The 14,603-nt window shown below is 48.9% G+C and overlaps 1 protein-coding gene across 1 annotated transcript in view; it reads left to right on the top strand.

The window, feature by feature from the left end:
* The window catches only part of trpm3 (transient receptor potential cation channel, subfamily M, member 3), a gene marked incomplete at both ends in the record, with an annotated part of 443,339 nt that overhangs the window by 257,014 nt on the left and 171,722 nt on the right, over positions 1-14,603 (top strand). The window contains 1 exon segment of the mRNA XM_084323130.1: positions 9,868-9,947. Within this exon segment, the coding sequence (XP_084179256.1) occupies positions 9,868-9,947 (80 nt within the window).

Here is a 14,603-nt window from a genome sequence, read left to right as displayed (position 1 = left end):
CTCGCTTCAATCACGTCACGCTGCAACTTTGGCTGCATCGCGGTGTCTTTGTTCACCCCGTCTCAAGGAGACACGCCGCCGGAGAAATAGGTTAGACGTCTGGGTCTTTTGTCCTTTTTGAAACGTGAATTACAAACGCCGCCTGTCATCGGTGAGAGTCGAGAGGCTCCTCGCTGAGCTCCTCTTTCTGCCTCACCGGCATCATTCACCCAGACAGCAAATATACAGTTATACAGTTTTACAAAAAACCATTGTGTGATGTTTGTCTTGTGTTATGAAATAACTTGACAGGACGACCAGACTTAGTCTAACATCGACTCCCTCATTTAATGTCTCTTCTCCAGCTTCATGCATATACGGAATGCCGTCTCTCGTCCCACATCCGGGTTACTCCCAGTACGGGTACCCGCATAGCTCAATACACTACATCTCCCTTCTTAAGTTCCACATTCTCCAGACATTTTTTTTTTTTTCTTTTTTTTAACAAGTTGTCAACAACTGAATAATCACAGAACATAGTGAGAAATAGTTCTTGGAAAGAAAATAATAAAACTAAGCACTGTGGGCCTATACGGCACATAAACAACCAAAGGTGCCTCCTGCATTTAAAACAACACAAACTGTAGTTTTTGTGACCACAAAGTCATCCAGTGAACATTAAATGAATCAGTTACAGTGCACCATAAATGAGCAGAGTCCCCTTTTTGTTTCCCTACTCTCTAAACCTTGTTAGAGTTTTGACCAGTTTCCCTGATCTAGTGCGAAACGGTTGTGCGATAGAGTCAGTAGTGTCACTGCTTCCCTGTGGAGTGTGCGCTGGGGTCTGTGAGTGTGAACTGTCCTGATCAACAAACCTTGGGTTGTCACAGTTCATATCCCCATTCACATCTTGCTCCTTAGCAGCAGATGGAAACTCTCTCTCAGCAGTCTCCCTGAGATGTCTCCTGTTCCTTCTGAACATCCTTCCTTCAGGTGTACGCACCACATAGGAACGTTGTTGTTCGTGCTCCCTCAGAACTACAGCTGGCCTCCAAGTGTCTCCAGACTGCATCCTCACATTTTCTCCAGCACGCAGCACAGGTAGGTGTTTAGCGTGGCGATCATAGTAGCTTTTTTGTTTAGCTTGCTTTTCTTTCAACTTGTTGTGAACATTAAGTACACCTTCAGGGGTGAGCAGTGAGGTGGACGCTGGCAGTTTTGACTTCAACCGACGCCCCATCAGCATCTGGGCAGGTGACAGGCCCACACCTTCCAGTGGTGTATTTCTGTATTCCAGAAGCGCTATGTAAGGGTCACCAGACTTTTTGAGCATCCTTTTAACAGTTTGCACAGCTTTTTCTGCCTGTCCATTTGACTGAGCATAGTGTGGACTTGAGGTGACATGACTGAACTCCCAGCTCTCTGCAAAGCTCTTGAATTCTGCACTGGCGTACTGAGGGGCATTGTCACTGACCAGAATATCTGGAATCCCGTGCCTGGCGAATATGGACTTCATGGCAGTTATAACACCCTTACTGGTGGTGTCGGTCAGCCTCATTATCTCTGTGTACTTTGAGAAGTAGTCGACACATAGCAGATATTCTGAGCCCTTGCTATGAAACATGTCGGTGCCAACCTTCTCCCATGGTCTATTTGGCAGTGGATGTGAGATCAGTGGCTCTTTTTGATTGCTGCTCCTGTGCTCATTGCAGACAGCACACTGTGCTACAACTAGTTCAATTTGTGCAGACATGCCTGGCCAATAAAGCACATCTCTGGCCCTTTCTTTACATTTGACCACTCCCAAGTGTGACTCGTGTATCTTGTCCAGCATCTGTGGTCTCAGTTGCTGTGGTACAATGAGTTTCTCTGATTTGAACAGTAGACCTGAGGCAAAACTGATCTCCTCTCTGAATGTCCAAAACGGCTGCACCTTATCTGACACAGCAGACCTGTCCTTAGGCCATCCGTGCATTGTCATGTTCTTTAGTTCCTGCAGTACTGGGTCTTGTGCAGTTGCATTCCTGAACATCTCCTGCTTTTCCTCTGATATGGGCAACTGTGGTGTGATCCAGTTCACATGCAGTTCCTCTTCCAGAAGATCCTCTTTATGCTCACGTAGATAAGCACGGCTCAATGCATCTGCAATGTGAAGCTCCTTTCCTGGCTTGTATGATACTGCAATGTTGTACTTTTGAAGCCGCAGCAGCATTCTTTGCAGTCTCAGGGGAGCCTGATGCAGTGGCTTCTTGAAAATGCTTTCTAGAGGCTTGTGATCGCTTTCGACCTTGACCTCTCTGCCATATAGATATTGATGGAACTTCTCACATCCGTACACTATGGCTAGCAGCTCCTTCTCGATCTGCGCGTACCTGCATTGACAATCTGTGAGCGCCCTTGAGCCGTATGCCACAGGTCGTTCATCCTGCAGTATCACAGCCCCGATGCCCTCCGAGCTGGCATCCACAGACAGCGTCACAGCCTTGTTTACATCATAGTATTTCAGAGTGGGAGCTCCTGTGATCAGCTGCTTCAGCTTTTCAAAGCTCTGACGTTGAGGTTCCTCCCAGTGCCATTCTGTTTCTCCCTGCAACAGCGTCCTTAGAGGTGCAGAGATTTCAGACAGATTAGGAATGAATTTAGCTAGATATTGAATCATTCCCATGAACCTCATTAATGCTGGCTTGTCAGCAGGTGGAGGTATTTGTACAATGGCTCTTATCTTCTCATCATCAGGCTTTAGTCCATCTGCGCTGAGTGTATGGCAAATGTACTTGACCTCTGTCATCCTGAATTTGCACTTGCTTCTATTGAATCTCAGGCAGTTCTCATCTGCTCTCTGCAGCAGCTTCACCAGCCTCTGATCGTGTTGCTCTAAGGTGTCCCCCCACACCAGCAGATCATCAATGATGTTGACCACACCATCTAACCCCTCAATCATCTGGGCTACAGCTCTCTGGAACACCTCGCTCGCTGACGAGATGCCAAAGGGAAGCCTCTTGAAACGGTATCTCCCAATGGGTGTGTTAAACGTGCACAGTTTGGAGCTCTCTTCATCCAGTTTTATTTGATAAAATCCTTGGTTTGCATCTAACACAGAAAAATATTTTGCATTTGGCATGCGTGACACCACTTCCTCCACTGTGAGGAGTGGATAGTGTTCTCTTCGTATTGCTGTGTTCAGATCTTTAGGATCCATACAAATCCTTATCTTCTTGGGCGTGACTACTGTCACCATGCTGTTGACCCACTGTGTTGGCTTAGATTGCCTTATGATTACATCTGACTGCTCCATTTTGTGAAGCTGTTCAATCACTCTGTCCCTCAGAGCAACTGGTATCCTCCTAGGTGCGTGTATCACTGGCTTTATGTCAGGGTCTATCTTGATGCTGTGTTCACCTGGTAAGCAGCCAAGTCCAGAGAAGAGATGCTCATAGTCTTTCTGCATTTTGTCTTCTTTCTCTCCTTTCTCCATGCTATATAGCCTTTTGACCATTTTCAGCTTTGTGCTGGTCTCTCTTCCTAGAATCGCTGGAGCATCTTTCTCTATAATTTCAAAGTCAATCCTGTGTGTTTTACCTTTATACAGACATGTGACTGATGTTTTGCCCAAGGGCTCCATCTTGTGGCCTGAATAAGTCACTAACTTGCACTTGGATGCATGCAACTTGTCGTGAACATGTAACGTGTGAAACGTTTTGGCTGACATGACGTTACAGTCAGCTCCTGTGTCAATTCGAAATGTGACTCTTTTCTTGTTTATTAGCAGCTCTTCAGACCATCTGTCTTGGTCCCTTTTTTCCTTTTCAATTTCTTTAATGCTTCTCATCTCTACTGTTCCAACGAACATTTCCTTTGTCTCACTGTCACTGTCCTCCTGATTCTGTTCCACAACATGCATTTTCTTATTTCTGAGTTGACTGTTTGCACGACACGTTTTTGCAAAGTGATTTTTCTTATCACATTTCCTGCATGTCTGTCCATAGGCTGGACACTTCCCTTGTTCATGCTTGTATCCACATCGGTCACAGTCCACTTTCCTTTCACTACTCATTGGGCTTTCTTTTTTGAAGTTTCCTCCTTTTCTGTATGGCCTTGCTGTGCTAACTTTGTGCACTTCAACTTCCTCATGTAACGCTTTCATCTGGGTGAATGTTATTTCACTGGCACGGCACACATCAAGAGCTTTTTCTAACGTGAGATCCGCTTCTCTGAGCAATCTGGCTCTTACTTGATCATCACGTATCCCACAGACAATTCTGTCACGTATCAATGAGTTGTATAGGTTGCCAAATTCACAGTCTCTTGCTTTATTTTTCAGGTCTGTGACATATGCATCTATAGTTTCTGACGGACCTTGTACACGGGTGAAAAACATATGCCTTATGTATGGCATATTCTTCCGAGGCTCACAGTATTCTTTGAACTTCCGTTTCAATATGGCAATCTGGTTCCTCTGACCGTCCGCGAACACAAACGTGTTACTCACTTTTATGGCTTCGTCTCCCGCCACATGTAGGAATGTCGCGCACTGCACTGTTTCTGACTTCTCTGCTACTCCCGTAGCGACACAGAAAAACTCATAACGCTGCAGCCACGTTCGCCAATTCTCTGCGAGATTCCCCTCCAGACTCAAATTCGGCTGTGGCTTAAAGTGTGCCATTCTTGCCGAGTTTCCCGAGTTTCTTCTGACACCATGTGATGTTTGTCTTGTGTTATGAAATAACTTGACAGGACGACCAGACTTAGTCTAACATCGACTCCCTCATTTAATGTCTCTTCTCCAGCTTCATGCATATACAGAATGCCGTCTCTTGTCCCACATCCGGGTTACTCCCAGTACGGGTACCCGCATAGCTCAATACACTACACATTGAGTGAACATCGTCTTCCCCCGGCATGGGGGACATAGTAGGAACTGCTTTTTGTACAAAACAAAGCTAGAGGGGTTCATTCCTTGCTTTCTAGAATTTGTACATTTGTAATAATGGTATTGGGGTAATCAAGTGGTATATTTTGTCCTAAAATTGGTATTTTCTGTTTGCTGGAAGAGGAACAGATGGGCAGAGGGATTAGGCTGTTGTTTGGATTTGATGCTGGATCCAACTCCCTGCTAGGGCCAATAATGAGGAGGAGAGACAATGGCAAGTGGAGAGGGGGGGGGGGGGGTTGGAGGAGGGCGAGGTGGGTAGAGTGTAATGGAGTCATGGCCCCTAACAGCCTGTCAGACACTGCACACTTGCAACCGTGTCACACCCCACAGCGTATAGGCATCCAGCCTGACACGCAGGGACAAACACACGTGCACGCACACACACAAATATACACACACACACACACACACACACAAATATACACTCTCACAGATGCACGTATACAGACTCCTCTCACATTGCCCTGGCAGACTGCCGGCGCTCGCTCCCTGGTGATAAATCTTAATTACACTATAGGGTGCAGGCCATGTGCCATCCCATCATACCATGTCAAATCGAATAAGCAACACTTGAGAGTGGGAGAAACGGTAGAGAGAGAGAGAGAGAGAGAGAGAGAGAGAGAGAGAGAGAGAGAGAGAGAGAGAGAGAGAGAGAGAGAGTGAGAGAGAGAGAGAGAGAGACAGAGTGAGAGCAAGTTCCAACAAATTGACGTAGGGTGAAAGAGAAAAAAAACAATTAAAGAGACAACATGAGAATCAAAATGACACTTAATTACACAGAAAACAAAGAGAGAGAGAGAAGAGGAGAAAAGGAGCTGAGCCTCTCACAGGTGTGGCTTCCACTTTCCAGTGTGTCAGCTCCTCACCGAGCCCTGTCACTACTAATCACACCTAAGTGCCTCCGCCACATCGACTGCGCCGACAAGGGATCTAGTTTGCGCCAGAGCGGCCCGGCGTATGAATACGCCGGTTTCAGCCCTGCAGGGGAGGGGAGGGGGGGACTGGCGGGGGAGGGGGCGTGATGCGGCCTAGCTGAGTCATCGCGGCCGGGGTGTCCTGTGTGAAAGTAGCCCCCCCTATCCCTACCCCTCCCCCTGCGCCCCGAGGCGTGAGCCCCCCAGAGGAATGGTTAATCGTGGGAAGTCTGGTGTTAGGGTAAGTGTGCCTGTGTGCGGCCACGGGGCTCTGGCCGTGGCCCGGTTTGCGGTGGGTTTTGGCGTGCCGTGGGTTGACAGGGCCAGTCAGGCGGACGGACGGTGTGTTGTTGTAGCCGCGGCAGAGGGAAAATCCCTGTACAAGCAGCTCCCAAGCCCGGCTGGCTGAGAGAGGGGCCGGGCCAACTCTCCCACAATGAAGAGTCGAAAGGAAAAGAATGAATTCCAACCCTGCCCTTTTGTTTGGCGCCTGCCTGTGATCCTTCTGATGTGTTCTGGGGAATCCGTGGGGTCTGTGTGTCCCCCCGCAGGCCTCCGCTCTCGTCCCTTAGCCGGCCCCGTTCCCGGGACGTTGTCGCGGCGTGAGGGTGCTCTCTCTACGCCGCCGGCGTTGTGTTCTGTTGCTGCGGAAAACCTCACCTAGGCAAACGCCACTTCCTGTGTTGTCGGCGCGTCAATGTGAACTCTGAACCCGGGAAGTGATACACATTTTGACATCCGACAGCCGTAGAGTGACTCTGTCGCGATCTTCCGTGACGCCAGGGTTTTCAGGCCAGTGGGAGCCCGTCTCCGTCACCGGGGTGTATGGTTGGGTTTACGACAAGCACAACAAATTAGGCAGCGTACTGTACACACCACAGCCACTCATCAGAAGCTACTTCTGCCTGTAAACAGGACTACACTAAGGATGACGTAGTCTAACTTAAAGGAACAATCCAATATTTGGGGAAATACACGTATTTACCATGTCCCCCTAGAGTCAGACGACTGGACTGGACCGCATTTATATAGCAGCTTTTATCCAAAGAGCTTTACAATTTGTTCCTCGCATTTTATCTCAATCACTCACACATTCACACACATACGGCGGAGGCAACCATGCATGGTGCCAACCTGCTCTTCGGTTAGGCGTCTTGCTCAGGGACACAAAGACACGACACGCTGCCCGGGAAGAGCGGGAATTGAACCGGGAACCTCTGGATTACCAGACGACTGCTCTACCTCCCGACCCCCAGACGAGAATATTGACATCGGTTTAATCTCTGTGCATCAGCTTTGAGAGTTGAGTTGTCGGAAGTTGCATTTCTTCACTTCTGACGGAGGCTAGCTAGACTGGCTGCTCCCTCCTGCTTCCAGTCCTTGGGTTAGCAGGCACTCGGACCTCTCTCTGGGGCTACTGGACACATTGATCCAGTCCTTGGGTTAGCAGGCACTCGGACCTCTCTCTGGGGCTACTGGACACATTGATCCAGTCCTTGGGTTAGCAGGCACTCGGACCTCTCTCTGGGGCTACTGGACACATTGAGATACCAATTTTCTTCCTCTGGGGGAAGATGGCAAAGTGTATTTCCCAAACAGTTGGAGTGATCCTAATAGTCTGAAGGGTAAACATTGAGCTATAACTGACACGTTGGACGTGACAAGACCCCCTGTTGTTGGGATGTAATAGCACCTGGTCTCTGTAACAAGGTCATATATCACGCAAGGCACAGGTAATGTGTATTCCCTATACGGTTGTGGTCTCTGCTTGGCATCTCTAGCTGTGCCACATGCTGCATGTCTTCAGCTGTATCTGAGGCTCTGCAGTAGATTGATTGATTGGTTGATTGATCGATTGGTTGATTGATTGATCGATTGATTGATTTTATTTGACAATTTCCTTTCAAAAGAAAAACACCAGCCCAGTGACTGATTACAGTAAAGGAAAAGTGAGGATAAAATAGAGCTGTCTGAGTCTCTCGCAGGATAATTGGCTTCAGTCCGTGCCGTCCTATAATAGCAGCCGTGACAGCAGAGTACCGAAGACCTACACACACACACACACACACACACACACACACACACACACACACACACACACACACACACACACACACACACACACACACACACACACACACACACACACACACACACACACACACACACACAGACACACACACACACACACACAGACACACACACACACACACACACACACACACACACACACACACACAAGTAACCTGCATATATCTGTGGAACTCCGACAGAATTTACTGCCTCAGCGCGTTTAACATCTGCTCTCTCTGTCTCTCTCTCTGTCTCTCTCTCTCTTGCTCTCTCTCTCTCTCTCTCTCTCCCTCTCTCTCTCTCTCTCTCTCTCTCTCTCTCTCGCTCTCTCTCTCTCCCTCTCTCTCTCTCTCTCTCTCTCTCTCTCTCTCTCTCTCTCTCTCTCTCTCTCTCTCTCTCTCTCTCTCTCTCTCTCTCTCTCTCTCTCTCTCTCTCTCTCTCTCTCTCTCTCTCTCTCTCTCTCTCTCTCACTGCACTTTATCTTAACGGGCCTGGGCTGGAGTTATGGAGTAACATCAAATATTTGTGTCTTCAGTGTGTGAGTTCGTTTGGGAGGGGAAATACAAAAAGAACGTGTGCTTGTGTGTGTGTGTGTGTGTGTGTGTGTGTGTGTGTGTGTGTGTGTGTGTGTGTGTCTGTGTGTGTGTGTGTGTGTGTGTGTGTGTGTGCGCGCGGCGTGCCATTTGCTTTCACTGCAGCGTCTCTTAAGTACAGGGATGCACCATAAAGTCTTCTAAAATGCTGCGTTTACTTTCCTCAAACCACATTTGCATGACTGGAAAACAACTCGGGAGGCTTTAAGCGCCTGGTGTTCCTCCGTTAGAGGTCCCCGGGGCCCCGTCCGGTCCCGGAGAAACACGTTGCTGTGGGCTCATCATCCCCCCCGCGTCCTGCTCTAATGAACGCCGCCGCTGCCTCTGTGTTTTCCGGGGTTGATCGTGTGCATCTTTAACGACTCTCGGCCTCTCTCTCTCTCTCTTTAGTGGCTTCTGCACTTTGTAGCGGTGATGTGAGGAAGAGAAACAGACACAACGCTGACACCGTCAGAGGGAACCTAGCGGGGAGAAGCCTCCTCATTACTCTCCCCGCTGGAAGAGCTCAGATGATCACTTTGTGAAAATGGTTTCAATACGTTTCATCTTTTGAGGCTGCCAACTTAGACAGGAAGCTGTCAGGGCAACCGTAACTGGATCACCATCCCTTTAAAGAGAAAAAACACAAACTATATATTTTTAAAAAGGATGTTGTTACATGTTGCCAGTGGTTAATACATCAAAGATGAAATGTTTCTTCTTGTCAAAATATCAGAACATGACATTGGAACGAGCACGTACTTTACTTTACTTTTGATTCCCGACTACATTTAATAGCAAGTGCTTTAATAATTTAGCTTAACCCCATTTAGACCTAAAACGCCTGATAATAATGCATTATATAGCCTGCATATATACACATAAATGTGTTTCCCGGTTTCAATGGGTTAAAGTACAGTACCTGTACTTGAGTGGAGTTTTCTTTTACCAGAACAGTATGAGGTATATTTCTGCTTTTAGTTTAGGACTTGGGCGCTCCTCTCACACACTGTCTGTCTCTGGTTTTAGTTTAGGACTTGGGCGCTCCTCTCACCACTATCTGTCTCTGGTTTAAGTTTAGGACTTGGGCGCTCCTCTCACACACTATCTGTCTCTGGTTTTAGTTTAGGACTTGGGCGCTCCTCTCACACACTGTCTGTCTCTGCTTCTAGTTTAGGACTTGGGCGCTCCTCTCACACACTATCTGTCTCTGCTTCTAGTTTAGGACTTGGGCGCTCCTCTCACACACTATCTGTCTCTGCTTCTAGTTTAGGACTTGGGCGCTCCTCTCACCAGCGCCTGCCTCTGCTGTCTTGACTCCTTCTTACATGTCCAGAGCCCTGCCACCTGTCAAATACCGGCTGACTGACCGTGTTCTCTTTTCCTTTCTCCGCAGGCACAGAAAACGTGGATAGAGAGAGCGTTCAGCAAGAGAGAATGTGTTCATATCATAGTGAGCGCCAAAGACCCCCATAGGTGAGTACAAGTGGCGGTGTTAATGAAGATCACTGTGCCATCATAGGAATGAGTGAGTGCACGAGAGAGGGAGAGAGAGAGCACACTGTAATCAATTCATTAATGAATGTATTTATTTGCTTACTTGATGCATAAATTACCTGTCAACTCCTGTCAGGTCTTGCCTCAACAGAGACATATGAGCTACATTTTCCCTGTGACCTTTTCAAATATGCCTCTAGTAATACCACCAGGTGGGCATTCAAACTGTTGAACTGAAATGTCACTTACCACCACAGACGTTTTGCATAATCTAGTATGCATTTAATGACACAGAAAGCGTGTTTACCTTGTCATTGTGATTTGTGAGTGACATTTATGTCCACCCAGATAATCATTTCCAAAGGTCATGCAACTGAGCAAAGTATAGTCTTGAATGTCCAAGCACACTGTATACTAAATATTGTATGCCAAATATTATATGCCAAATAATGTATACCAAATACTGTATACAAAATACTGTATGCAAAATGTTTAAAGCAAAATACTGACAGTCCGCTCCCCTTAGTATGTATCCTTTATTGCGGCAGTAGGGAGGCTGAGAGGGAGACACAGGAGAGAAGGTTCTTCATTGAGGCAGTAGGAATGCTGAGAGGGAGATACAGGATAGAATGTTCTTTGTGGAGACAGTAGGAAGGCTGAGAGGCAGACAGAGCAGGGGAGACACAGGAGAGAATGTTCTTTATTGAGGCAATAGGAAGGCTGAGAGGGAGACATGGGAGAGAAGGTTCTTTATTGAGACAGTAGGAAGGCTGAGAGGGAGACACAGGAGACAAGGTTCTTTATTGAGACAGTAGGAATGCTGAGAGGGAGACACAGGAGAGAAGGTTCTTTATTGAGACAGTAGGAACGCTGAGAGGGAGACACAGGAGAGGATGTTCTTTATTGAGACAGTAGGAATGCTGAGAGGGAGACATAGGAGAGGATGTTCTTTATTGAGACAGTAGGAAGGCTGAGAGGGAGACACAGGAGAGAAGGTTCTTTATTGAGACAGTAGGAAGGCTGAGAGGGAGACACAGGAGAGGATGTTCTTTATTCAGACAGTAGGAATGCTGAGAGGGAGACACGGGAGAGGAGGTTCTTTATTGAGACAGTAGGAATGCTGAGAGGGAGACACAGGAGAGAAGGTTCTTGATTGAGACAGTAATGCTGAGAGGGAGACACGGGAGAGGAGGGTCTTTATTGAGACAGTAGGAATGCTGAGAGGGAGACTGTTATGGTTTGTAACCGACCCCAATCGCACAACACAAGACAGGTATGAGAGTAAGCCAAGAACTGAGCATTTATTGAAACACACAGAAAACGGCACTGTCCCTTTAAGGGAGAACACAAATTACTGGAAAACAAGAAATGGGAAAAGGGCACAGTGCCTTTAGGAGGCGAGCTGGCTAAGGGGAAGGCTAAGGGAACAGGACCAGGGCAAGGGAAAAGGGCAGGAACAGGGAGGACTAGGAGGACCGGACGGGATGACTAGGAGGACTAGGAGGACTGGACAGGGAGGGCTAGGAGGACTAGAGAGGGGAAACAGGGACAGAGGCTCGCGGAGGCGGGCTGGGGAGAGGGAGGACTGGAAGGACTAGACAGGGAGGACTAGGATGACTAGGAGGACTGGACAGGGAGGACTAGACGGACTGGACGGACTGGACAGGGAGGACTAGAGAGTGGAAAACAGACAAAGACTGGGATACAAGCATTAGAAGAATGTTGCTGCTCTGCAGCTTCTCCCGGGAAGGCTCGTCTGAGGAATCAGACAGTGACGTCAGAGCCGCTCTGCAGAATCCTCTCGGCAGCTCTCCGAGGTGGTAAACGGGACAGAGAGGGAGAGAGAGAGCGGGTTAGCTCAGAGTACAGTTGGGAACAGAGCAGGTGACAGGAGAAGTGACTTGTCCCAAAACAGATACTCCAGTGACTGAATCTTCGGTGTAATACACACTGTGAGTAAAGTCCAACAACAATCCACGTGATAGAATCTTCGGTGCTAATAAACACTGTGAGCGAAGTCCCAATAATAATCCAAGTGACAGTATCTTCGGTGTGAATACACACAGTGAGCGAAGTCCCAATAATAATCCAAGTGATAATATCTTCGGTGTGAATACACACAGTGAGCGATGTTCAAGCAAATATTATCCCAAATGAACAATCCAAAAAGCTGACACTGGGTGAGTGACAGTCTGACAAAAAGCAGGATCTCTTCAGTGTCTAAAACACACGAAAAACGAATAGGGTCAAAGACAGCTTTGCAAAACTCACCCAGGCGCTGTGCGTAAAGAGAGCAGGATCAAAACAGGGGGAGCGCGTCGCTACGGGGAACGGGTTGTCCAGCGTCGTTACCGGGAACGGGTTGTCCAAGCGGAGGTCTGAGTGGTGCGCGACTAGAGTGCGTCAGGATGCGCGTCTGGAGTGCGTCTGGATGCGCGTCTGGATGCGCGTCAGGAGTGAAGAGCGCATCAGGCTCGGAGGTCTGGATGGTGCGCGTCTGCTTGGAGTACGCGCCGGTACGGAGAGCGCATCTGCTGCGCGGAGGTCTGGAGTGGAACACCGGAATACCTCCCGTAGAGGTTTAGAGAGCGCAGTACGGTGTCTCCTTCCAGGCAAACGGCGACAGGTGGCGGGAGGTCTGGATGCGCGTCTGGGCGTCTGCTGCGCGGAGGTCTGGATGCGCGTCTGGACATCTGCTGCGCGGAGGTCTGAAGTGGAACACTGGAATACCTCCCGTGGAAGTTTAGAGAGCGCAGTCCAGTGTCTCCTTCCAGGCAAACGGCGACAGGAGGCGAAGGCTTGAGCGCATCTCACGCCGGAGATGAAAACAGCATAACAGACAGAAACAGAACTCCCGTAGGAGCCTATAGACAGGGAACCTCCCGAAGGAGTTAGGTGATAGAGATATGATACGGAACGACCCGACAAGGCCAGAGGGGAAGAGCGAGGTACTTAAAGCCCAAAGGGGTGCTAATTAGAATACACATCAGGTGCGTGAAGGTAATTGATACTTTAACTAGAAGTGTGTGTTCGGCACCAGACCAATCAAACACATCATGACAGGTAGTCCAAGGGTGTGGCTGCTGAAGAGCAAACGAGAGTAACAAACGCGAGGGTGGGGGCTAGTGAGGTGAGGAGAATGCAATTGATTAACAGAAAACTAAAGGAACAGAGCGAGTAGGCTTAAAGGAACAGAGCGAGTAGGTGAGCAACGGACAAAAACCTCACAGTACCCCCCCCTCCAAGGGAGCCACCCGGCGACCCAAAAACACAGACAGAGGGGCAGGGGGAAAAAAAACAAGGCAACAAACAAAAAGTACTGGGCCATGCTAGCAGGGGAAGCTACAACAAAAGTGGGGCTAGCAAAGGAACAGGGTAGCTGAGGGGTAACCAGGGTAGCAGAAGGGGTAACTAGAGGAGCTGAGGGGTAACTAGAGGAGCAGAGGGGTAACTAGAGGAGCTGAGGGGTAACTAGAGGAGCACCGGGAAGGGGCTAGCAGAGGGAAAGGGTAGCTGCCAGGGCAATGATAGCTACAGGGCCTATGCTAGCTGTACTGCTACATTAACATAGAGGCTGCGCTAGCTGCCGGAGCTAGGCTGGCAGACAGGGCTGGACCAGCATGAGAGAACAAGCTAGCTGGAAGGACAGTCCTAGCTGTGGGGAACTGACCTTGCTAGCTGAAGGGGCAGTCCTAGCAGTGAGAGAAAACTGACCTTGCTAGCTGAAGGGGCAGTCCTAGCAGTGGGAGCAAACTGACCTTGCTAGCTGAAGGGGCAGTCCTAGCAGAGGGAGAAAACTGACCTTGCTAGCTGAAAGGGCAGTCCTAGCAGTGGGAAAACTGACCTTGCTAGCTGAAAGGGCAGTCCTAGCAGTGGGAAAAACTGACCTTGCTAGCTGAAAGGGCAGTCCTAGCAGTGGGAAAACTGACCTTGCTAGCTGAAAGGGCAGTCCTAGCAGTGGGAAAAAACTGACCTTGCTAGCTGAAAGGGCAGTCCTAGCAGTGGGAGAAAAACTGACCTTGCTAGCTGAAAGGGCAGTCCTAGCAGTGGGAAAAACTGACCTTGCTAGCTGAAAGGGCAGTCCTAGCAGTGGGAAAACTGACCTTGCTAGCTGAAAGGGCAGTCCTAGCAGTGGGAAAAAACTGACCTTGCTAGCTGAAAGGGCAGTCCTAGCAGTGGGAGAAAACTACACAAAAAGTGGAGGCCATGCAGAGGGACCGGGTTAGCTGCCTGGGCATGGCTAGCTACAGGGCCTATGCCAGCTGCAAGGGCTGCATTAACATAGAGGCTGTGCTAACAGCCGGGGCTAAGCTAGCAGACTGGGGCCATGCAGAGGGACTGGGTTAGCTGCCTGGGCATGGCTAGCTACAGGGCCTATGCCAGCAGCGAGGGCTGCATTAACATAGAGGCTGTGCTAGCAGCCGGGGCAAGGCTAGCAGACAGGGGCCATGCTGGTAGTAGAAGCCTAACAAGCTGCAGGGGAGCTAACGAGGCTAACAGGGAAGCAAACAGGGCTAACAGGGGAGCACTAAACAGGGGAGACTAACAAGCTAACAGGGGAGCTAACAGGGCTAACAAAAAAAAGGCAAACTCAACATACACCGTCTGTGCTGGCTGGGGTCGTCGATTGGTCGG

Source organism: Notolepis coatsorum (assembly GCF_963971535.1).
Source record: "Notolepis coatsorum genome assembly, chromosome: 10".
NCBI classification, from domain to species: domain Eukaryota; kingdom Metazoa; phylum Chordata; class Actinopteri; order Aulopiformes; family Paralepididae; genus Notolepis; species Notolepis coatsorum.
Note: the sequence above shows the minus strand (reverse complement) of the source record. Positions and strands in the feature narration are given on the sequence as shown.